General features: G+C 25.3%; 2 protein-coding genes across 3 annotated transcripts; one reads left to right on the top strand and one right to left on the bottom strand.

Annotated features, from left to right (window-relative positions):
• The first annotated feature begins 238 nt into the window (after positions 1–238).
• LOC135929946 (probable cardiolipin synthase (CMP-forming)) lies at positions 239–1,524 on the top strand. The gene is made up of 6 exons (XM_065466701.1): positions 239–364; positions 425–580; positions 622–751; positions 792–931; positions 973–1,067; positions 1,197–1,524. Exons 1-6 carry the CDS (start codon positions 239–241, stop codon positions 1,273–1,275), a joined length of 726 nt encoding a protein of 241 aa, XP_065322773.1. The 3' UTR covers positions 1,276–1,524.
• On the bottom strand, positions 1,383–26,111 carry LOC135929945 (DNA polymerase delta catalytic subunit-like). Of its 2 annotated transcripts, XM_065466699.1 has the most exons (26): positions 26,013–26,111; positions 25,861–25,976; positions 25,702–25,818; positions 18,465–18,631; positions 17,866–17,956; positions 17,496–17,664; positions 15,569–15,792; positions 15,333–15,499; positions 14,449–14,553; positions 14,089–14,229; positions 13,275–13,385; positions 10,868–11,059; positions 10,148–10,236; positions 9,108–9,215; positions 8,743–8,856; positions 8,013–8,160; positions 6,988–7,083; positions 6,718–6,855; positions 6,374–6,546; positions 5,770–5,922; positions 5,072–5,174; positions 4,773–4,902; positions 3,222–3,338; positions 2,838–2,899; positions 2,256–2,353; positions 1,383–1,538 (listed from the first exon to the last, which is right to left on the bottom strand). In XM_065466699.1, exons 1-26 carry the CDS (start codon positions 26,072–26,074, stop codon positions 1,454–1,456), a joined length of 3,276 nt encoding a protein of 1,091 aa, XP_065322771.1. In that variant the 5' UTR covers positions 26,075–26,111; the 3' UTR covers positions 1,383–1,453. The 2 variants fall into 2 exon arrangements, with proteins under 2 accessions (XP_065322771.1, XP_065322772.1); XM_065466700.1 differs by lacking the exon at positions 13,275–13,385.
• Positions 26,112–26,338: the final 227 nt, after the last annotated feature.

Below are 26,338 nucleotides of genomic sequence, written 5' to 3'. Positions count from 1 at the left end.
GAATTTATAGAAGACACGTATCAACTAATAATTAAAATTCTTTTAATTGAAAATGATATTTTAAATTTATAAACTAAGAAAAATTATCGCTATTTTTTAGAAATATTAAGTTATTACGATGCGTTTAATTAATTTTAACCTTAAAATCAATTTTATTTATATTTGGGATTTTCTATCTAATGCCCCAAATTTGTACAGGTGATGCAAGTAATTATGCATCAATCTTTTTTTTAAAATAATGGCAACAGCTTGTAATTTATTGTTAAAGATAGCTAATAAAAATGTTAGGGATATCAGATCATTTGCATTATATCCTAGTTCAATTCATAATTACATTACGCCTAGCAAGCAATTATTTTATCGAGTATGACAGATAGTATTAAATTTACATATCTTGCATAACATTCCTTTATCTAAAAATTAGAAATATTCTGAAGATTTAAAAAATAGAATTATGACGATACCCAACATTATAACAACAGCTAGATTATTAGTTACCCCAATAATATGTCTGACAATAACTAAAGAATATTATATTACTTCTGCTATAATGTTTGCCTTAGCAGGAATTTCAGATCTTGTATTTTTCTAAGCTATATTTTTATCTTATTATAAATATAGTTTGATGGAATGATTGCTCGAAATATTCCCAATCAACAATCCAAATTAGGTGCAATTATTGATCCTTTGGCTGATAAAATCTTAGTTAATGCTGTTTGTATAACATTAACATATATGGAGTTAATTCCAAGTATTATACAAGCTATAAATTTTAATAACTTTAAAACTAGTTTATGTTGCGTTTCTCATAATATTCAGAGACATTGGTATATTAGGCTACATAGGATATATCAAATTCAAAAAGTCTATTCTCAAAAATAATAAAAACTTCAATGAAAAAATTAAATTTACTCCCACTTTTTTAAGCAAAGTATTCAAATTTTAAGTTATGTTTTTTATTATTAATGTTAGTGCAATACAGCTCTACAATTATCAACAGTAACTACAGCCTTATTATCACCTATATATCATTACCCTTCTTCACACCCTTTAATGTCTGCATTATAGTAATAATTAATTTATATTTTAACTTTAAAAACTTAATATATCAATTGATCAGAACCATATTTAAGAAAAGAGCTATTTTTTTCATCTTGCATATTTAACTTATTTAATTTTAAAAAAATATATTAAAGCATCGCAACAGCCTCAACAACTCTTATGTCCGGAATTCAATATTACATTATGAGACATCAATTTATTACAAAAAATTAATAATTCAAATCTATTTTTAAATTAATTATGAATTTAGTCAAATAGTTGTATTGTAATAATTTTATTACTTTATTATATATGTAAATATTAAAACAATTAAATGCATTGTATTTATTAATGTGTATAAAATATACAGATAATCAATCATTTTCTGTAATAAAATATAATCAGAACCAAGTTAATCAAATTTTAGGACCAATTCATTTTGATTGCCTATATCCATTTGTACTTTTTTACGCATGTAATATATTGGACAGTCTTGACTATATTTATTAATAAATGGAAAATTAAGTCAGATTAAATTTAATCCACATTTCTTTTCATATTTTAGGTTATAAATCAAGCACATAAAATCCAAGCTAGGCCTAAGAATTTAAATATACATTACTAGTAAAAATTATAAAATCTTTATTTGGATTCAAAGAATTTATTGTTTTCAAAAATGGATATTTTTTAACAAATGATGAATGGATGTGATTTTAATAAAATAAATGAATCCATTAGAGTACAAAATGCAAATGATAAGTTTATTGAAATTAAAACTTCCTAACATAGATTGCATTAATGAATATTCTTAAAATTGAAAGATAAAAGTAAACAATCTAAAATATTTCTATGAAATATGAATACAGCATCCATTTATATCTTATTAATGTGATAATAGCAATTGCAGCAAGGTCATATATTCCATTATTTTAAAAAAGTAAGGATTTAAAAGATATGCTGGTATAATAAATATTATCATGTCAATAATCAATAAAATTCGAAGGATGTTAGACAGACCGGCCTTAAAACTCATAGGCAAGAAAAAAAACTTTATACACTGGAGATCTGAGCAAGGAATATTATTTTCGACAGAAGATTTCCAATCTACTTTTGCAATATATTGTCATTGCAAAAATTTTAATTGTGAGAAAGTGATGATATTGTATTCACAAATAACAAAAAATATCAAATATTATAGCCCCCTTAAAAATAACTTTGTACAAAGGACATCTTCGTGCAAGCTACCCGAACATCTTTGGCATTCAGTCCATAATTCTGAAAAATTTTGTTCCAATTCATTTAGCTTTAAAATCTAATATACAAAAAAATATTAAAAAATTTTGTAATTATCATGCCAATTGCCCCTAAACGATAATAGATTAAATTTTTTTCACGTTAAATAAATTTTGTAATTATCATATCTGCCAAAGAAAAATTAAATAATATAAATAAATTTTAAAAAAACACAAAAAGATAGCAGAATTTTTTTTAAATAAAATCTAGTTCTAAGAAAATTATAGATAGGGCTTTCGAGCACATTTAAAAATGAGTAATATATCATTATACCAATCGAATAACGAATAATAAATTTTTCAATTCATTCAAAATAATCGATTGTGAATAGTTTATTATTCGATCCGTTTTTGAATAGTAAACGCTCTACCCCACATTATTAAATTTCTATAAACTTAATTATTTCTTAACAAAAAAAATTTCTATTGTTTTAAAACTTTCGTTTTTTATCAGTTTATTGAAATATTCTTTATGTGTATTTAAAGATAAGTTAATAAATTTACTTCTCTTTGATAAACTTCAGATACGACGGGTAAACAATGATTGCATATAATCTTAGAATCAGCTTTAAGATGTATAATAAGTGATTTTACAATGGTTTGTTTGTCGTTTTTTTAAAACAAATCGTCGCCTGAAAATTAGATTATACCATCTGTAACTTTACAGAGCAATTTTAAAAACTGAATTTCTATTATTTTCAATCTGATTGTAAAAATTTAAAAAAAATTGATTTATGCAAAAAAAAACAATTTTGACAAAAAGTGGATAAATAACCTAATTCTCAGGCGACGAAATACATATTGCGATTGCAGAAGGTTAACAATTGTCAATATATTAAGACAATTGTATAAATAATATAATTTCACTTTTAAATTAAATTATAATACTTTTGGCGCTATATAATATTGTTTTGCAATTCAAGCATTGGGCATGTTTTGTCGTGAATTGAGATAAGCTTCCAGTTTTCGATATTGGAACGCTTTTGGTAAGAGTATGTTTTCCCCCTTTTAATTTTTTTATAACAATGAAATATTATATTAGTATTCTTTTGTGACGACAAAATCATATGATCTCCTAACTTGTTGTTCTTGACTCACAAACTATCTGAAAATATTATTTTCTGTTTTAGGGTATTAACAATCAAATGTTTAAGTTTAAGAAGGTTATATTTTATGAAAAATAATGTCCAATAGGATGCTTTCTAGGCTTTGAGTTTCAATCCCAGATCCTTATTGCGTAAAAAATAACCACATTGATAAGTCATTATCGAACAATATCCAATTCAAATACTATGCTCATTAATGCAAAATAATCACTTGACTTGATATTTTAAAAAATGTGCTAGCTCTAAAATGTATTATGTAGCGATGGGATATGGAACGTAATCTCTAGTTTTTAAATCATTTACTGAAAATAATTTATTATCTTAATCTAAAAAATACAATCTAAAAAACACGTATGCTTTTCAAATATAATATTAAGTTTGTTCATTATATTCCTGTATGTTTATAAATTTTTTCAACGAAATATCTATAAAATAGTAAAGTTTGAGTGGAATGATTTATTTTTAAATAGTTTGCTTTTTTTACATTTTGAGGATGTCAAAAAACATATCATCCAATTATTTTTTTAGCTTTGCCCCATATTTTCTCTTAATTCGGTTAAACTTTTTAGAATGAAGTATAATAAGGATATGAAGGTTGATTTTCTCATAATATTAAAATAGTATTCAGCTTTTATTCATATTTCGATATAAAATAACAATAAACCGTCTTCGATTTACATCAAAATATTAAAAATTAAAAATTCAGAAAAAAAAGTAATCCAAAAATATTTACAAATTGTTTTGGAGAAAGAAGTGGAGGAGAGCCTTTAAGAGTCCCCAACAACTCCTTTATATCTCTTTATTTCTGAATCATTGTATCATAAAAAGGGAGGAAATAATTCATAGTATATGTATATCAATTATAGCAAAATACAGGAATCCAAACTGAACCGTATACCTACCTACATTTTTTAAGCCTGAACCAATAAAAAATTTTATCACATAATCTGACTCGAACAATTAAAAAGGCATATAACCGGTTTGCATTATATAGTAGTTATAAAATAATTGGAGAGTTATTCCTATAGTATTATAAATTATTGCAGATTAATATATTTTCTAAATCTTTGTTTTTAAACTAATAATATATTATAATCTAATTGAATTTTAATATGTGTTTTTTTATGATGAAATTTTAAAAGATTTGATTCTCTAAATTAATCATTTTAATAAGTAGGTGCATGATAAGATTCAACCCGGTATTTAGAAAATCCATATTTTTTTTTGTAAATCAAACCTCATCTGTTATTTAACCTGAACAGATATTCCCTTAAGTTAGGATCTCTGCTAAATGATTAAAAGATGTAATTAATAAGGAAATAGAAATATTTACTCAATAATATTGATTCCGCTTTATCCCCCAAAATAGGTTCAAATATCCTCAAAAGTGGCTTAGATATTTGATTATCTAAATAATATTGTGTATCGATTGGTATGTTATTTTCTAACACATATATTGGATCCTTTGTAATAAAAAAAAAACTTTTTTAACTAAATTTTTTGAAAATTTAAATTTGTAAACCTGAAAAATTATTGTTTTTTTTAAATAAAATAAACATTATTAAATTCAAGAAAATCCAATCACCAATCTTGTGATGATGTCAAATGCTAATTATATATATTATATAATACCTCCGCTCTTGTATAAGCTGGCGATCCTTTTGAACCAGCTATGATAACGTAAGGTATCCTATCTCCCAATGATGGAGCACTGCCCGGGTCTCTTTTTCTCATTCTTACATTTATAAATTATGATATATTGAAATTAATAAGTTGAATATTCCTCGTGGATCATAAAAAAAATTTTCTTCTACAAATTGCATAATGAATAATTATAAAGTATATTTTCCTTGTTAAATTAATTATTAGTATTATCTTTATTTTATTGGTAATATTAAAATTTAATATCATATTTGATTTTTCATTTTTAATCAATTGACATCACATTACAATTAACATTTTTTTATAATTATCAAATCATGTATAAAACACCATAAACAATGTTTATATTGAATAAGGTTTTTAGCAAAAATAATAGCCAGATCTGATATTTAATCTAGACACATTTCTAATTTTAGTTAATAAAATTGATTTTAACCTATTTCAAAAAAATATTTATAATATTGCTAAATGTTGACTATTTATTCTTATATAAAAAAATGAGCCAAATTTTTTCAACTTTTCTTGATACTTTTTTGTAAATTCAAAATAAGCCTTTGCTTTATTATTATTGGTTCCCAATTTTATCCAGTATAAGTTTAATTTAAAATTGTATATTGCCGCCAGAGACAAAATAGGCAAGGAAAACCAAGATTTTTTTAAACAAGTACTTGTGAGCTAGCTCAACGTGGGCTTGTTTGCCAGCATATTCTTTATCTGTTTTGGTAAGTTCTTTAGTCACTACAAGTTGAGATATGTCTATCTTATTGCACAAAAGTTCCGATATTATTTGGATGGCATGATTGACGGCAGATTGGGGGTTTCTTAATAATATGTTTTTCATAAAAATTATCCGCTTAAATTTTTATTTATCGATTATCTTTCATCATTTTGTATAACTGCAATGGTTGCTTTTTAAAGCTAGAGCAAAATTATTTTATTGAACCCAATGTGTTATTAAAAGTTGTGTTCCTCTATAAAATCATATTGATAATTTAGGGCTACTGGAGCGATAGAGAGGGGGCCTCAAAAAATGTCACAAAATGAATCCCACCAAAACATAGAAATGAGAAAAAAAGTTTATTATTTAAAAATATAATTTTTGCCCTATCAAACGCGTTCAGCAATTTTTAAAATGTATCTATAGGTTGGCAGAAGTCATTCTAGAGCATTAGCATATCCACTTAATAATCAAGAATTAGTAAACCAATCGATTAATTTTTGAAAAAAACAATGATATTAAATCAAAATAGTCTAAGAGCTTTTAAAAAAAACCTTCCAATCAAAATGGTGTGCAGGCAGGAATTTATGAGATTCGATACTAGAGGACAATTGTCTCGCCTAACAGTCTCAAGACCCTTGCAATCTAGTTTATCGTAAGCCTCTGGTTTGGTGTAAGAGAGGCCAGCGTAACGTTTTTTGTTGATTAGCAGATAAGGAAAATATACCTTTATATTGATTGTTAGTTAAAAGGATGGCAACATTCATTTGCATTATGTGATAATTTGTAAAAATATTGAAATATAAAATATATTTTTTTAAATGTTTTCCAGAAATTTTTATAATAAACAGACTCATATTTTTATGTTAACATATTAAATATAAAATCAAAGACTAACTTTCTCGAATTCGAGTAAAATGGGAGATGGAAAATGTTTAGAAACATATTCAGCAGCTTCTCGCCCTAAATTCATTGTTTCGGCCAATGAAGTGAGCCCAAATTTAATCATGACAGAATCAGTATCACCATATACTACCTTTATTTTTAAGTTTTAATAAAAGAAAAACATTAACCCTATTTCAATAAATGTAATAAAATTTATTCTATAACATATAAAAATGGCCTTTCCTATTTTCAAAAAGTTAATTTTTATTATGAGATTTTATACCTTAGCATCATGCGCAAATCCATTACTGATGGTGTAGTGATCTTCAATGACTTTTTTAGTTTGTTCGATCATGAGTCTACCATAAGCCGTTACACTCTAAAAAAGTATTTTATTATTTAATTACTTTAAATTAATGGTTCAATATTTTGAATAGTGTTTTTATTTTTCAATATACAAGTACAAATACTAATTGTAAAATGTTCCAGTACACTTTATATAAAAAAGGTACCGATTTTTTAAATATCCTATCAACCAGGATTAATAGTATTAAAAAATATCTGTTACTGGCCAATATCATTAAATTAGCCCATCTGATATATCAAAGTGGCAGATGCAAAATTATGTAGGATATAATGGTTGAATTTTTTTGTCTAGACTAAATTGATAATTATTCTTTTTAAAATTAAATTTGCTTTATATGTTATATATATTATATTGATATTCTTGTTTGATTTATTCAATTCCTATAGACATTTTCCCCATACTGTTATTTATAATAAAAAAAATTGGATAGTAATATCAGCAAAAATCAGATCGATCGGAAAGTGGTATCGGTACATTTCTACGTTATTTTTGTTTATATAGCATGTTAGTGGACTCTTAAAATAATTTTATGCAATCAATTATTTCATTAGAATTTCAACTAATATAAATATATCTAAACCATAAGGGTTCGACAAATCTTATTCAGAAAAACCTTAAAGAACCAGTTACAGGAACTAAAACTATTTAGAAAGCTGGAACTATAGGTAAAAATAAATGCAGCACTAGGGGTATATACATAATTATTCTATAAAAAGATAATTTCAAAAAATTTAGTCTTTTTTGATCCCGCTCTGATACCATTACTTAAAACGTCAAATTTCCACATATATTATTTAAATACAAATTTTATTAACATTCTAAATGATAATTGTAAATTATATTTACTTGAATAAGGAAATAATTTAAGGGAAAAAAACCCTCTATGATATTCATATATTTATATAATAAAGAATTTTGGGATAAAAAATGTAATAAATAACCTGAGAAATTTCTAAACAAGGAAGTTTCCCATTTTGAGCCCCGGTAAACCCATATACAGAATTGGCACTAATCTTTATGGCCAGTTGTCTTCCATCAAGCACTTGCTTTATAAATATGTCAGTTTCTGATTTTAACGCCAACTTGACTCTTAGAATATTGTAAAACAAAAAAATAGATACATTAGAAATAATATTATTTTGGAAATATTAAATTATCCTATTTATCTCACTGTAAATTAATTTATATTATGTATGTGATCACGTATAGTGATTAACCCAATCCTAAAATATTAGTTTTAAAAATCTAACAAATCCATGAAAATGAAGAAAGAATAGGACAATATTTTTAAATTGGAAGATCCGATGTTATCAAAATGTGAATCAAAATTATTCATAGATTGATAATATTGTATTGCATAATTTTTTAAAAATTAGGATATCATATTTTCTTTTTTTTGGTTATGTTATTATTAAAAATTTGAGATAATATCGGATCGAACAGGTGTCTAGAAATGCGTAGATGTTTAAGCTAAAAAAATAAAATATTATGAGGAAAATAATAGCTAACAAAGATCATTATAAAATTGTCAATAATGTGAATGATCATAAAGGCATAATAATGAGCAAATTGTTCACATCAGACAGTAAAAAAAATCAGCTAATCCTGGAAAATTTAAATAATTAAATTTATATATTTTGAAAAATAATGATAAAAACTATTGTGGCAAACTTTTTCCTAGCGGTCATCAAATCAGTCAGAATTTCGGGTAATATACCAGTGTAAACGGATTGTTTGACAAAATGGTTATTAGAGGGCGTTGTTGTTATCTCATCATTTGAAATTCTAATTTGTTAATAAAAAAATAAAATAAATTTAATGAATATAGTTTTTGGATTTGAAAGACAAGGATTCAAATTGAAACTGATAAGCGATATTATTTACCATTACCCAAAACCGTTAAAAATAAAGGCGTGTAAGTCGAAACCTCTAAAAAATATATGAAACGATCAATTGTTTAAAGGAGCAATTTATATGATATTCATATCTAATTCAAATTTTATACTATTGATATATGAATAGATAATTAAAATCACCCGTATTTGTCATGCAAGACCAGAGTACTGTAACAGAGATTGTAAGCTATCATTATAGAAGGGTACAGGGATGAAAAATCTAACGTAGTAATGGGTGAATCGTAATATCTTTTAGATAAATGATAATTAAATTGTATACGTTATAATGATTTTATAAGAATCAGAAGCATAAAAAGTAATAAACCCTGAAATTGTGTGCTCAGCTCAGTAATTAAAATTTAATTTACAAATATAAGAAAATAAAAGTAAAGTCAATTAGGTAATTTTAAAAATCTGAACATTGATCATTGTTGATATAATTTAGAAAACAAAAAATCATTGAATTTAAAAAAAAATAAAGCTGATTCAAATCGCAATTTAAATTTGCTATTTCTATCCCTAACCTAATTAGTAAATATTATTGTATATTTGTTTATTAAGAGAGAATATAAACTATAGTAGTTGTTATTTGAATATAATTCAGAATATCGTAATAAGTGATCGAGTATAATTAGATGGAAGAGAGAGAATAGGTAATTTTTACAGTAATAGGATAATTTTTGATAAACTTTGATAATTCTAAAAATCAACGTCAACCACGACAAAGATACTAATGTTAGAAAAATATAGAATAGGTTCAAATCAGAGTATGAAAACAGAAGTAAAACCTTCAGAACTGCTCTTTTTAAAATTTATAAAAATAGAAACAAAATTTTATTTCAGGATGCAGAAGCGTTTAGTGGTATGTTTTAATATAAAATGCTTTGTTTTTTAAATTAATGTGGTATTTTTTAAAATACTAAAGCTTGCGTTTTTTTAATGCAAAATAAAACGCTTACAATGGACGACGTTTAAAGTAAATTGTTCGGGAAATATCACAAACCGAAAATTTCGTAAGCACTATTATCTAGCTTATTTTTTTAGGATCATGATTAAGAAAACCCGACTTAATCAAAATATCCAGATAACAGCTCAAAAAAATCTGACCATTAAAAGAATAATGAATTTAAAAAATAATTTAAGGGATTATATTATACAATATATAAAAATAATGTTAAAACCCTTTGATAGGTTCAATGACAGTTGCCCCAATGAATTCTTCCCCAGATTCCCCTTGATAAGCAGGAATTATCAAATTCTTTTCTTTGGCCTTTGATTTAAAAGGATAAAATAAAGAAATAGTAAAATTATGCTCACCTTATTCTAAAACTTATGAATAAAACATTTTATTAAAACTAGAAACTAGGAATTGATCATATAAAGCAAATAAAGGAATTATAAGGAATCTATGAAGAGGGAGTCATCTTTAAAAGTTAAAATAAGTTGAATTTTTCCTATGAAAGAATATACTATCTTTCATTAATGTTAGATTTAAATTAAATGAACTAATATTGTATGCTAAAAAAATGTACCCATCCAATGGAAAATGAAAGCATTATTAAATATTAAAACGAATTAAGATTAAATGTATTTTTATGATAAATGTTAGTGGTGGAAAAAAACAAAATAAAAAACGTTTGTTTCAACAAAAAACACTTAAAATTTATTAAAAAATATTTAAAAAACGAAAAAAAACGGGTTTTTGAATTCTTATGTATAATAATTTATAAATATCGGAACCCTGCAGAGGTCAAATTTTCGAGCCAGGCTCAAGCTTGATAACATTTCACATTTTTATTCCCTAATCAGGTTTTTTGTAATTTATTTTTTACGTCCCGCAAAGATTTAAGGGTCGCGCTTAGGCCTGCAGGTTTCAATAATATATTATAATGGTATAAAACCTTTCTCAGGAGTTGACTCAAAACTTTAATCTGCTGTCCTCGAGTTAGCAAATAATTAAGAGGAACTCCCGTCACTCTAGCCATTTCAATGTGATTGATCAAGCACAGCAATTTATTCAGTAGTCTAAGAGGAAGATAGGCGTCTTTCATACAATAAACTGCCAACCGTCGGCGGGTTTGATCGTTGCCATTCTATAAAAAGATTTTAAAAAAATTAAAAAATATGCTTTTTTTCTAATCAATTTAATTTAAATCCTTTCAATTCACCCAGTTTTTTTAGAAATATGCTGGTTAAAAACATTTAGACTGTTTTTTTTATTCATTAAGATTGGAAAAATTATGGTGAAAAATAAGTAAAAAATAATGATATTATGACTTATCAAATCTTTATTCCTACAATAAAAAGATGAGTATATAAAGAAATCAGGTGGTGAAGGCACATGGTAAAATAAATATAAAAATTATAAAATGTGTAAAATAATTGAGTTATGCCACCAGAATTTCGTGAGTAGGGTTTGATTTATTTTTAGCGAGAGGATTAGATTCTATCATATAGTGGTAACACCTTAGATTTAACGAATAATAATAATTTAGCCGTTTAAATAATTCGTGCTTTAATTTTTTTAAATAAATCTAGATATAATTAATAAAATATATAAAAGCGAAAACAATAATAAATTATTTTTTTCACCATCTTTATTCCAAATCGGGAAATTGACACATAAATCTAATGTGAAATAAGAACATAACGGTATGAGATAATAAAGATTCCAAGCATAATTATAATAATATACATGGAAAAGTTGAAGTGGAGGCAGTTTTATTCTTAATGAAGTTACAAGCCCGCCCAAACCAAAGAATATTATTCAAAGAGTGTTTATTTCCATTTTTAAAATTCTTGCAAAATAATTGTTTTGGCAAACCATGACGTAGGGAGTTATATATTATAAATATTTGGCTTATAGAAAGTTATAAACATTTATATTATTCAACAAGCTATTTATCATTCAACATGCTGAACAATATGTCGTGAACTTCCTAATAAATAGACCCCGAGCTGCTTGAATAGTTAATAAACGATTACAGGATTCTGGTTTAATTTTCCTAGTTTTTTTATGTCCAAAGCTAATTGGGAAAACTTTACTTTTTTTCGCAAACAATCAATATGTATTATGATGCAAATGATGAACAATATGATAACAAAAAGAGAACGTGTACGATCCGATTATTAAAAAAAAGATCAGCATATAATCCAACACATGTATATAAGAAAAAACGAGAGATAACGTTGTGGTCAGCGCTGACCAGCACTTGAGCCATGTTTTTTATAAATTCAAAAACTTTCATCATAAATCAACAAAATTGATCATTCAAATAGTATTTTTATACCCAGTATATAATGTCCCAAAGAACAATAAAAAATGTTGCAGTGAAATACAAATATATTTTTTCTCTCCTCCTCCACCCTCTGTCAAAATATAGGCTACTAATAATCGACACTGGTCCTTCTTTTTTTTATTAAATTATTAGAAATTATAATCAAATATATTTTAGAATAATCTTAAAATTTTTAGCAAATTTTACCCATCAATATAATCTAAATGACGTTATAAAATAAAAAACGTAATTAAACCTTAAAAATTATAGCCTAAAATAATTTATTATATAACTCGCAATCAAAGACCCGGAGTGAACCGTAACGAAACGTTAAACCATCATAAACCGTTATAAATATCAGAACCGTAACCGATATAATTATTTTTGAAGGAGTAAAAGAACCTTTATAAAAAAAGATTAAACCGGATCAGTTTTTATATTTTAGTCAACAAAATTTGAATATCCAGTATTATATAAACTTGCTCTTATAGTACTGGCGGTTCCTGCATCACAAGTTTCTGTAGAAAAGGCCTTTTCAGGGCTAAAATTTGTGTTATCGTCACAACAAACAATCCATTTATATTATAAAATATATTACTTATAATATATTTAAAAATGAGTTATTTTGAATCTTATATATTTTTTATATATAATTCATAGATGCTTATAATAAAAATAAATTAGACGATGGTGTTGTTTCAATAAAAAAAAAATTTCTAACCATAATGAACCATTATGAACCTTTATAATAAGCTAAACCGAACCGAACCTTTGTAAATTTTTTAAGTAGTAAAATAATTTGTCGAGCTCGTTTTTGAAGATTTTACCACCATTGAATTTATGAAAAATCACTGCTTAATATATTTCCAACATTTTGGTCACGAACATTTTAGTTATTATTTTATGTGTGTGTGTAAATTACTTGGATTGAATGAAATATTAATCAAGCAATTACAGTCTAATTATGTAGATTGTCGTAAGATATATTACTTATATATATATAATATATATATACATAACTATTTTATACTTGTAGATCCGTAATAATGGAATGTTGAACATCTTCTTTCTGCTCTTCCAAAAAATGAAAACTGACGGCATTTAAAGAATAGGACCTGAGTTTATGTTCTCTGAGTATTATCTAATAAATATTTTAAAAACCCATAAACAAGGCTTTATAAATTTTAATAAAAATCGTGGTGTTTTGATGAAACTATCTAAGTTTCCAAAATGCTAAGTAACATCTATCTTCCCTTCCTAACATTTTTTATTTAAAAATCCATATTTTTACTATAATGAATGTTATTTAGAGTCTTAAGGAGTAGCTCGTTATCTTTTAATCTTATGGTCAGTTGTATCATAATCTTGCTCCGTTTATATCTTTTTATTTATCAATTAATTCTTAATAATTTTATCTGTTCCATTTTTTAGAATAAATCTATTATCTGGTAGTAAATTTTGAAAAATTATATAATGTGGTACCTTTTTCTCAAATACGTGAATAAATCTGAATTTCAATTTTAAATACATTCGAGAGCCATTTAAAAATTTTAAAAATCCAATCATTCCGGAATTGTATTCCAGTCCTATGTCGTGAACTTTTGAACTATTCCTAATTAATATATTGACTTCACAAATGTTCATGGCAAAATTATCTGAAATTCACTAAGTATACTCTACACGTGCTAACATACATTCCCGATAAAATATGTTTTCTCTTTCTCATATTTAATTCGCTCTCATAGATAATTTAAAATTAAATGATTATCCTCAAATGAGAATTCTAGAATGTTCGTTATTCCAGAAAGATAACCAAAATATATATAAATTGTCACAATATAAACTTGAAATAAATCGAATATGATCCTCCCTTCCATAGCTATAAGCTTGTTCTCCCTTCTCCCCATTTGTTTGGATTGAATGGTAGATTCTCTGAAACCCGTCTTGAGGTAGGATATTCTGCCGAGATAGAAAAAATCGGACGCCTATAATTACATTTATACGGTTATAGTTAAATTTAAAGTGGTTTATGGAAATCATATTATATTAAGACGAATAATATAATAAATTAAACTGAATGGAAAAATATACATAGAAAATCTATTTTAAAATTGGTGGTTATTTTTATAAGATAGGATATATCTTTTATTGCTCAAGTTAAGCTAATTTTTAAAAAAAATTGTATAAATAAAAATAATAATTACTTTGATAGCATTAGCTCTATTGATAAGATAAGGGAAATCAAAGTTTTGTATGTTGTAACCAGTTATAATGTCGGGATCAACTTGTCTAATAAATTCAGCCCATTTCTAATTCATGATAAATCGTTTGAAAATTTGGTGATAGCTATAATATGTCGTATTTAAGAGTGGAAAATAGTAAAGGCAAACTTTTGTATCCATTATTTATTTATTGTATTGATTGCAATAAGACTTAAACGAATATCGTCTACAATGGTAAAATAATGTTTAGTCCATTGTTTCATTAAATTGTTTTAAAAATTCTATGACACTAGTGGATTTTAAAGAGAATTGTTATTTATAATATTAAACGGATGGATAAACATTTAGGGAGGAAGATAAAATAAGAGATGGGATAAGATGGTGACCAATAGCATGATAGGACTATACCAGGGGATGGTCCTGATCGTGGTAGAAGCTCGGGAAATTAAATATATAGTTAAACTGGTGCATATTGAACGGTGGAAAAAACTATTCTAAGAAGCCCTCAAATTAATTATCAACTTTATAATTAATTGTTCTTACAACTTGATCATAGGATGTTTAATCTTAATTTAAAAAGAATATCTATCAGTAGTTTAGCTCAAAATTAAATATTTATATTCCATTTTTTTATTGGCCAATTTTAGAATTCAAATTGTAATCTAACAACATTAAAATATTTAAGAAAATAAACATAAATCAACAGGTTTTAACGCTAATTTTCAAGTTTGAAATATAATATAAAAAAAATACCAATATCATTTACCGTAATCTTTCCATCATTTATGAAGGGAAAAAATGTCCTTGAAATAAAAATCTTTACATTTTGACGAAACGAAAAAAACTGTAAATAAAAATGTAATAACCTGCAATAGTTGTATCTCTTTATCAAAACAATACACGTCGCTTCCTACTATAGGAGCACAAGTATTCAGTGTAAAAACGTTTCGAATAAAAGGAGCTGACTCACTATGTTTGGCTACCATATTGCCTATTTGGATAACGGAATCAAATGCCGGGTCAGGAAATACTCCTTAAATAAATTTTAAAATTTCGTATTTTTTAAAAAAATATATTGTTCGAATGATAATTTAAATCTCACCTTTTCTATTGGAACACTCTATATCGAAGCTTAAAATTCTAAATGGGGCAATGTGGGACCATTGTGGTTCGTTGGGTGAATGAGAGATAATGTCACCCCAATACGGAATGTCCACTTCTATTTGGCAACGAGTTATTTTATTCTTTTCGCCTTTCCTTAAAGAAAATTTGGTAGGAGGCAGTTCTATCCAACTTCCTCCGACCATTTTGGAATCAACCATAAATCTGTGAGTTGGAAAAAATATAAAAAGTAACTTCAATAAGTATTTTTTTAAATTATCTTTTGATAGCCTTTAATAAGATAATTAAAATATATTATAAGTAAGCGAAATTATTAAAAATCAGAACTTAATCGATATTTACAATATTTTGGCATTTATCTTAATCAAGCATAAGAAATAAAAGATAAATAAAGTATTCTAATATTAAAAAAATATAATAAATAAAGTTATGTATAGTTATATATAGTTAATAACAAATAGAAATTATAAAATTAATATATGATAGAATTAGGCATTACCAGGATTATCATCAATTCAAGGTTAAAATTAATAAATTTTATGACAATGATATAAAATTTTTGGCTGATTCCAATTTATGATGCTATTTAAATTGGTAGCATGATGCGCAAATGGGGATTTAGAAACAATTGAAGATATTAAAACTTTGGATTTAAGCCTAAAATTTATGATAATCCTTGTATACCCAGATTGTATTAAAATGTAGATATTAATATCATTATGATATTATTACACATAAATATTCTTAAACATTTTATAATTTTATATAAATTCTGATTTTTTTAAGTTAACTTATATAAATTCTAGTTAGGGCTGTAACGATATTAAATACCGCATCGGGGATAACTTGGACATGAGAAACAAAAAAATTCATGTTTCGTGGTTTGCTACCGATTAGAGTTAATTATTTGCTGCATTTAAAAATATTAATTTTTTATTGACATTGGTTCAAAGATAGATGGTAAATAAAAATCAATGAAAATATTAATTAGGATTCAGTTAAGTTTTGGGTGAATATTGGATCAAATCGATAAAAAGTTGATTGGGATAGCTCTAAATCTAGGATTCTATACTATATCGTTAACCATATTTTCTTTGATCAGGAAATTATGTTTAAAGGAATCACATAAAATAATAGTTTTTCTTTAACGTCAATTTAACAATTATAATAGTTAGTGTTATTATAGAGCAAAAAAGATTGTGTAAGATTGGTGTTACTCATAGATAGCAGAAAGGTTTGGGCGTCTATTAACAAAATCTAGAGGCTTGCGTAATAATATTTTGGCTAAAATATTAATTTTAAAATCGGTGAAATCGAAGTATTTAACAACACTATTTGCTAATTCTATATTTTTTTTAAAAAAACTTTTTTTTATCTTTATCAATGATACTTTTATTACAACATTATTTTTTATGAAATTCAGTAATTTAAAGTGGTAAAATTTTAAATTACTAAGATATTGTCAATTACAAGATTTCAGAAATCGGGATAATGTGATGATTTGATTGATTTTGGGATAATTTTTTATTAATAAAAATAAATTTTTAAATGATAAAACTTAATTTTAAAAACTATTTTCTCTCATAATTTCGGAGGGAATGGCATAAATTCTTTATGGCCAAGATAGATATGTGTGAGTATTATTTATCCATATTATATATAAAAAAAAATTTGCCAGATTATATCTGTATAAAAGAATGGAGAAAGTATGGATTTTAATTCCCTAATCAACTCATTTTTAATTCAATATCCTTGAATTTATAAAATGTGGTAAATATTACCTAAAAAATACGGAAAAAAAATAATAAGCAAAGCAGGCTATATTTTTTTAGAATGATGATTCTCAATCCTTAAGTAAAAAAGATCTTTCATGTAAAATAGAGTATATAAAGACATCGATAAATAACCTTATCTCAAAATCAATATTGCTTTCGTAAGTTTGGAATATGGACTTATCTGTGTATGGGGTAACAAAGTTTCTTTCCAATATCCTCTTGGCAACTGGTACAAGACGAGGTAGAGCAAGTGAAATTTTTAAGAAATTGGACAACTTGTTCCCATGATATCCATATAAATCTTTTTTTTAAATTTTATTAAAATCATTTGAATAATTAGCAAGTTTTTATAATATGACATGATATTAAGGTTATCATATATCTTAAAATAAATTAAATGCTATTAAGTAGTACTACAATAGTAGTTGAATTTTTAATTCTATTTTTCATTTGATAAATATTATATAAAAATATAACATTTGTTGTAATTAGAAATCGTTACTTTGCCTTTCGACATTTTCTAAATCCATAATGCAGGTAGTCAATTGTGTTTTGCTTTTAAATTCTGTTCGTAAAGATTCATGCAATGCTTGCTAAAAAATAATATATGAAAATAGGTTGTTACACTTGAGTGGTATACTGAGGCATAGCAACATCCCATAGATTTGTAAATTATTATTAAAAATATCTAACAGTATTTTGAATTAGTTTTAATAGCCCCTTATTTTATGGTAAGCTATATTTTGGAAAGCTTCATAATGATTTTTAAGGTATAAGCATTTTTGGAAGCAAAAACGGACATTTTAATTTTCTAAATTTTCTAAAAAATATATTATTATTTGAAAACATGTTTAAACTAATATTTATAAATTCATTGGATAAAAAATTTTTATTAGATTTTTGTACTAAAAATAATAAATATATAGAATTATTAATAAAGAAATTTGAGTGAAATATAAGAATTATAAAATTGGAGGGGAGGGGGCAGTGCCGCGCCTAAAAATTCCTATTATTTTTCCCACATTATCATTCAAGAGTTAAATATATTAAATATCATCATTTAAGTACAAAGTTAATCTGACTAAAAAACTTTTTTAATACTTTAAATAAAGGTATATCAGCATCTTTAAGATCTGAAGGTTTGTCAATATAAAAATAGGGAAAAAATCCATGAACATGGCAGGTCACGCTGTTGCCATCTTTAGTTGATCCATACATCCTCACAATAGAGGTTTCTTTATTAATGCTTAAAGGGTCAGTTGGAGTACCTGAAAATAATTATTATTTATATTTAAATTAAAACAATTATTGATTGTTATTTATATTTTTATAAGGATATCATTTAGTGTAATTATTTTTATCTTTAGAATAGGTTAGAAATTAGGGCATCCTAGTTTAAACTGATCCTTTAAAATTTTATAATAGAGTTCTTTAGTCCTCAGCGCCGCCTTATTTATCCAAGCCCTTCCCATAAATATATTTTATACAAATTGTGACCCAGCCTATATAAATCTTTTATAAAGGATAAAAAATTTATTCTACAGCTTTAAAAATATTTGCAAAACTACTTTGGTCTAGTCTGGTTAGTAAAAATATTTTGAATTATTTGCCCAAGCTTACCCAAAACAAATTTCGCTGGGCTTTGCCAACCTCTACAATAAAATGCATATCTTAACTCAAATAGGGGTCATAAAAAATATATTTGTGTAAATGTATCTGACGTTGACTATAGAATTAAATATCACAATTAAATTTAAATATAATCAATAAATCGAAAAGTAAGATGTGTCTATTTTAAATATTGGATCAGATCAGGCCATATTAAGCATTTTAAAAAAAATTGCTCAGGTTGATCTATTTAAAAAACGAATACAACATAATATTTTAATTATTTTTGGTTATTTTATCAATCTATATATAATGATAAAATAATTTATATTTTATACATAATTTCATGTAAAAGGAACCAAAACAAAAAAAAATAAAATTATAGATAGAATAGAGGATAAAAATTATTTGTAATATTATCTGCTCAAGAAAAGGATTTTAAAATATTTGTTTCAATAAGCTATTGTTAAGCAATTCAATTTAGCCAATTTATAACATGCTTTTAACCAAGAAAAAATTATTCAAGCTTGGAGATTTAATTAACAGGACCGAAAGAGACATTTAAGCCATTTTAAAAAAAGGCTAAATCAAGCCAATTTAACAATATTGTATTCAGCCATAGACATATCCCATATATTAAATGAGATGCTTAACTTTTGGAGAATATACATATTATGACAATGTTCAAAGATTGATGGTAAATAAACTAAATATTGAATTGGTATCAAATCAGTTTTGTGTAATATCACAAAATATGGAATTAGAGAAAATTTATAGGCATATCCCTTAAAAAAGGTGACTAAAATAAGAATCCCCGTAAACTAAGAATCCCTGCATATTATAAAAATAATATGGATTCTTATTTAGTCCACTCTTCAATATGATTTAGAAAATATTTTTTAATTTAAAAAAATACTGGTAAATTAATTAAAAAAACATTTTTTTCATGACTAAAATAAGAACTCCTAAGAATCCTCACTAATTATAGTCTATTATAAAAAAATAAGATTCAAATTTATCTCTTCAATGTGATTCAGAAAATGTAAAAACTAATTTTGAAAAAATTTTTTTAAATAGTGGGACATTGAAAAAACATTATAAATAGCAGAGACCTGCAGGCCCGGCCCTAATCCCGGCCGTATTTTAAATTTTTTAAATATACCCGGGCCGGGCCTAAAAAAAATTTTTTTAAATATATCCGGGCCGGGCCTTAATATTTTTTATAAAAATTTTTACATTATGAGTTAATAGTTACAAGATTATATTATATTATAGTTATGATTAATATAATATTGGGTGATGGTTAACACACCTAACACCCACAGATCGATCTAATTATTAATCTCCTGCAAATTTATTCAAAGTATTAATATATTTTTTTATAATTCATATCTAAATTTTTACAACATATTTTACCAAAACAATCAAATAAAGGAATATCTTAAAAACCCCAATATTCAAGTATTAATAATATATTTTTTATAATTCATATCTAAATTTTTAGAATATTTACCAAAACAATCAAATAAAGGAATATCATGGCACAAAATACTAATGATATAATTAATAAAATTAAAAATAATATTTATTCTTTTAGAAATACAAATAATAATTTAAAATCTGAAATATGAGCTAAATTTAACATCATCATAGATGAAAATAAAAAAAACATTGGCTATGTACAATGTAAGAATTGTTCAAGTATATTATCTTATAATTATAAACATGGTACATCACATCTAAAAAGACATAAATGTGATGGTAAATCCATGAAAATTAATAAATTTTTTTACACCTGAAAAACCAACCTATAAATGTAATATAAAATATTTAAAATTATAAAATAAATTATATTAATATTGTGCAATTAGATTATATTTTCAAAATACTATTTATTATACATGCATTTTTTTAAATAGCGATTTATTTTTATTTTATAAATTAAATAGTAAATTAAATACAATATATTATATTCTCAAAATATTTTCCATTTTTATAAATTAAATATTAGTTTTATTTTTTTTAAATGCAATATAAAATATAGTAAATGCTCAAAATATTATTACCATTTTTATGAATATTAGTTTTATTTTTATAACAAAAAATATAGTATATGCTCAAAATACCCATTTTTATAAATAACAGTTTTATAATTTTTATAAATTCAATATAATATTCTCAAAAATATTAGCCTTTTTCATGTATTTTTTAAATAATAAGCGATAATACTCGCTGAAAAATATGGTAAAATACCTCATAGGTGAATTTTTGTATATAACAGATCGAATATAATTTTAAAAAATTCCGAGCCGGGCCTGAAATTTTTAAATCCGGGCTAGGCCAGGCCGTAAAAAATTTTTTTTAAATTAATCCGGGCCGGGCCGTAAAAAATTTTTTTTAATTTATCCGGGCCGGGCCGTAAAAATTTTTTTTTTTAAATATCCGGGCCGGGCCTAAAAAATTTAAAAGCCGGGCCGGGCAATGCCGGGCCGTGCAAATGGTGCCTCTGCAGGTCTCTGATAAATAGTCTATTAATTTCAGATATGCGATATAAAAATATTTAAATTTAAATAATATCTTTAATATAATCACATAAAATTTTAATTATCATAAACTAATAATCGATCTTCGTTCATGAATTCCTCAATCGCTAGAGAGGGTGGCGGATTAGCAGGTTCGTGAGGATGGTTATTTATGGGGGGCTGTTTAATAGGCGTAGGAAATGGGGTAACAGGTCAGTCGACTGCACATCCTGCCTATTTCGTGATCTACTGTGATTAGAGAACCGACGCTCACAGTATCTAACATAATGATTCCACCCACATCTAGGGCAGATTATGGAATTCTCTTTCGAGTTTGATTAGGCCGATACATCTCCCAACCTTTTGGTATTAGGTCTCGTCTTGATATTTTTCATTTGGCCATAAAGCCTTGGTCCTGACATCTTTAAGCCAAATATAAGATTTCTCAGATTCATCAATGATTCTGGTTTGAATTCGGATGCCAACTCTGCATGTAGCTGTCATCTATAATTTAAAAAAATTGTAATAAAGGCTGTTTCTCCTATAAGGTTTTGCAATACCCAAGATAAAATATAAACAGGGCTGTAATTATTTAATCTATAATAGGGAGTTTATAATATTAATCTAGGTTATTTGTTAAAATATTTAACACCGATGCCGTATTTTTTTTATTTTTAAATACCTGGGTCAAGATATTATACTTTTCATTACTTAAAATTATCTATTTAAAATAATAGCTATACTACAACCCTATAATAAGAAAATACTTTGACTTTATTAATATACTTTAACAAATAACCCAAAAGAAAGAAAGAAAGAAAGAATATTATAAACTCCCTATTATAAATTAAATAATTATGATTCTGCTTATATTTTATCTTAGGTATTGCGACCTTAAAGAGACAACCTTTATAACAATTAATTTTAAAAGATGCTAGTTTAAATGTATAAATTTCGTTTATAACAATTTTTTTAATATTTAGATGGCGGCAACTACATAGAGTCGGCAATTTCCTCATCCGAATTCAAAAGAGAATCATTGATATATCGGATGAATCAAATATTTGGCTTGAAGATGTAGGGCCGAGGCATCAAGGTTTTATGGCCAAATGATAAATATGGAGACACGACAAAACAAAAAAGAGATTGGGAGATATACAGGCATAATACAAATTCGAGGGAAAGCCCCAATTTGCTATAGATACGGGGGAAATCACTATGTTAGATATTGCGAGCATCGCTATTCTAATCAAAGTAGATTATGAAAGGCAGGGCGTGCAACCGGCTGCATCTATTATCCCATCTCCAGTGCCCATCCCATTTCCCGCGCCTATTAACCAGCCTCGAGAGAATGTTAACCCTCCTCAAGAACTTGGTAATCCACCAGCCTCGATAGCGGTTGAGTAACTTATGAACGAAGATCGATTATTAGATTATATTAAAATTTTATGTGATTTATTATATTAAATATATTTATATTTTAAATATTGTTATATTACATATCTGAAATAAAGAGAATATTTATTTTGAAATATTGGCTCAAAATTTTCATCTTTTGTTGTAAATAGCAACTATATATTTATTTTATAGGTTAAAAATTAAAATATATCATGTGTAAAAATAAATACTTGAAAATATGGGTCGGGTTTTCTCCGACTCCAATTTAAATAGGCAATATCTTTCTATAGAAAATTTATCTAAATATCATGTAAAAATAACAATAATTTTAACAAAGATTTTTTACGGCTTGGCCTGGGTTTTTTTTAAAAAAATTTAAGGCCCGGCCCGGCTTTTTTTAAAAAAATTTAAGGCCCGGCCCGGCTTTTTTTAAAAAAAATTTCAGGCCAGCTCGGCTTTTTTTAAAATAAAAATTTCAGGCTCTGCCCGGATTTTTTTAAAATAAATTATATTTATTTTTGATTTTTATAGCTAATAATAACGATTTCAAATATAGGCTGTTTTAAAAAATACAGCCCGGATTGGGTGTTTTTTTAAAATAATTCAGGCCCAGCTTGGGTGTTTTTTTAAAAAAATTTCGGGCCCGGCCTGGGTATATTTAAAAAAATTAAAATACTGTCCAGCCCGGGGGCCGGGCCTTCAGATCTCTGAAAAACATACCAAGAAGTAAAACATCTGAAAGTAGATGGAAAGGTTTGGATCTTTTGAATATTCATAGGCATTTGACGACAAGCAAGGATGAGATAATTGAAAAATTAGCTCAATCACAACGAAGATTTTACATTGTAAATATATAACATACAAAATGCAATTATTCCTAAGAAACTTTTTGTGTAAAGGCTAAAAAAATTCAAATTTCTATTTTGGGTCATTTAAGTGATTCTTTACATATAATTTTTTTATAATTCATATAAATTTTAAATTGTGTATTAGAAATAGTTATTAGTCATAATAAATTTATGCTTGATATTTTTAAAAAACAATAATATTTCTTAAAAATTTTTATCATCCCCCCCCCAGACCAAATTCCTGCGTACTGTAAAACTTAATTACATTTGGTTCAGGGGGGGGGGGCATATAAATATCGGATCGGTTTTGAGCCAATATTGGAAAATATTGGATCGGTGAAAAATATGTGGATCGGCACAGCCCTAATGATAATTTAATGTTTATTGTCAATTTAATTAGTATTATAGCCTGGATGCAGCTGAAATCCACTTTTAGAGTTCTATATTTATAAATTTCAGGGATCATTAGCAAATGGTTCTAATATTTGCTATTGATTTATTAATCTTGAATGAATTATATTTCTGTTATCCTATAAGTTTCTTTATAAGCCAGTTTTTTGAGAATATAACAATATTAACTAGTAACTCATAACAATATTTTTTTATAGATGTCTAAAAAAGTAGCATTTTAAAATCCATATAACTAGAAAGTATATCTTATTTTTTAAATTAAATTTAACTTTTTTATTAAAGGGGTTTATCGAATTTAATGTGTTTAAAAATTTTTAAATTTGATTAGGTTATAAGGAAATTGAGAAAAAATTTTAAATTTAAAAAAAAATATTCTCTCAAGATTTTATTCCCAATAAATATAAGTTAATGATTCCTTAATTTTTAAATTAGTGCAGATTTAGCTAGTTATCAGTTCTTAGAATGATTGGCAAAAATATTAACATTTTCTGAATCCTTTTTAAGTCATAAACATAATTCAATATTTATTTTATTTTAAAGACATGATCTATAATTTATTTATTTTAAAAATATTTTTTTTAAATTAATTTTTTTCTTCTGAATAAACTTGATCTATTTTTATTTTTTTATATAGGGTAAAATAGTAGATTTGTAATAAATCATTAAAAATAATAAAACAATGTGTGTTTATATTTTTGCATATTACTTAATGATCTGTATTCAGTAAAGACTATATAAGATAAAAAAAATAAACATCAAATGTATATCAATATGGTATACAAATTTAATTTTTACATGTGTTTTGTCAAAAGCTAAAAAAAATTTATATAAAATATATACCAACATGGAAAATAATAGTTTTAAAATCTGTTTTGTTATATATTATATAAGGATTGTTATTTATTTTGTAAGTAATGTACAAAAATATAAACACATATTGTTTTACATTTTTAATGTTTTATTTCAAATATAATATTTTAACCTGTAATAGTCCAAAATTAAAGAGGATCCTTATTTTAGTCATGAAAAAAATGTGCTTGTTTAATAGGGGATTATTAGTTTACGAGGATTCTTATTTTAGTCATGTTTCTTAAATAAGAAAGGCATAACTAAGTATAACAATAGGCTATTTCTGTATGAAGCATTAATATTTTATCTCCAATTTTGAATAAAAATAAAATAATTTTTAAAATTACACATTCACATAATAAGTGTAAAATGAGAAAATATAAGATATTTAATTTGAATGATGCTCCTATATTTAGTGTTTGCAATTAATATTATGAATCAAAAGAAATAAAAAATATATACAGCTTTGTTGAAATTGTGGTGATATAAAAAATTTAAAATAATAAATTACTCTCAAACTTATTTATATATATTTGACACAAAAGAATCAAACCAACTTATACAATATCATTAAAAATTCATTTGTGATTCAACATATCAAAATGGTGCAATTAATATTTAATATAAGAGTATCTCCTTATACATAACAATATTAAATGTAATATTTTACATATGTGCCAATATGGTAATATTTGTTTTTACCTATATATGAGTCAATATCAATTTGTTGAAAAATCAGTTTATCAATAGATTCATCCATTGATAAAGCTGGAGGTCTTGCCCATTTTAAGTTTATATTATCTTTCAATGATTTTGAATCTAAAAAATATAAGAAAAATTAATGATGAATATAATAAGTACTTATGCTAATTTCCTCAGAATTTTGTGATTCCATTTCCATTTCTTCAAACATTGCCAATTCCTGCTCAAAAGTCGAAAAATTTGGGGTATCGTCATAATCATCATCATTGTCCACCCTAAAAATTATTAGACGTTATCTTAATTATTATTACTTCAATTTTTTAGCAGCATAGTTATTTGCATTACTAAATTTTTTTGGTTTATATTTATTCATATTAAAATTTGTAATTTTTAAATTTATTATGCGCGAAATCTCATCCTAACCTTAAAGAGTTATATTAAATAATGGTTTGAGCTAAAAAAAAAAAAAAAGGCATGTATAGGTAATACTTTTACAAGCGAGTAAAAATAAATATATGCCTCGTGTTTTACAAATATTGATATCTATATATGCATAACATTTTTAAAATAACTGTTGGTAGACCGGAACACCTTAACTAAATAATACATAATATTTTTTGTTGAAAATAAAAACTAA

Source organism: Gordionus sp. m RMFG-2023, chromosome 5, assembly GCF_954871325.1.
Source record: "Gordionus sp. m RMFG-2023 chromosome 5, tfGorSpeb1-WG-v2, whole genome shotgun sequence".
Lineage (NCBI taxonomy): Eukaryota > Metazoa > Nematomorpha > Gordioida > Chordodea > Parachordodidae > Gordionus > Gordionus sp. m RMFG-2023.
Note: the sequence above shows the minus strand (reverse complement) of the source record. Positions and strands in the feature narration are given on the sequence as shown.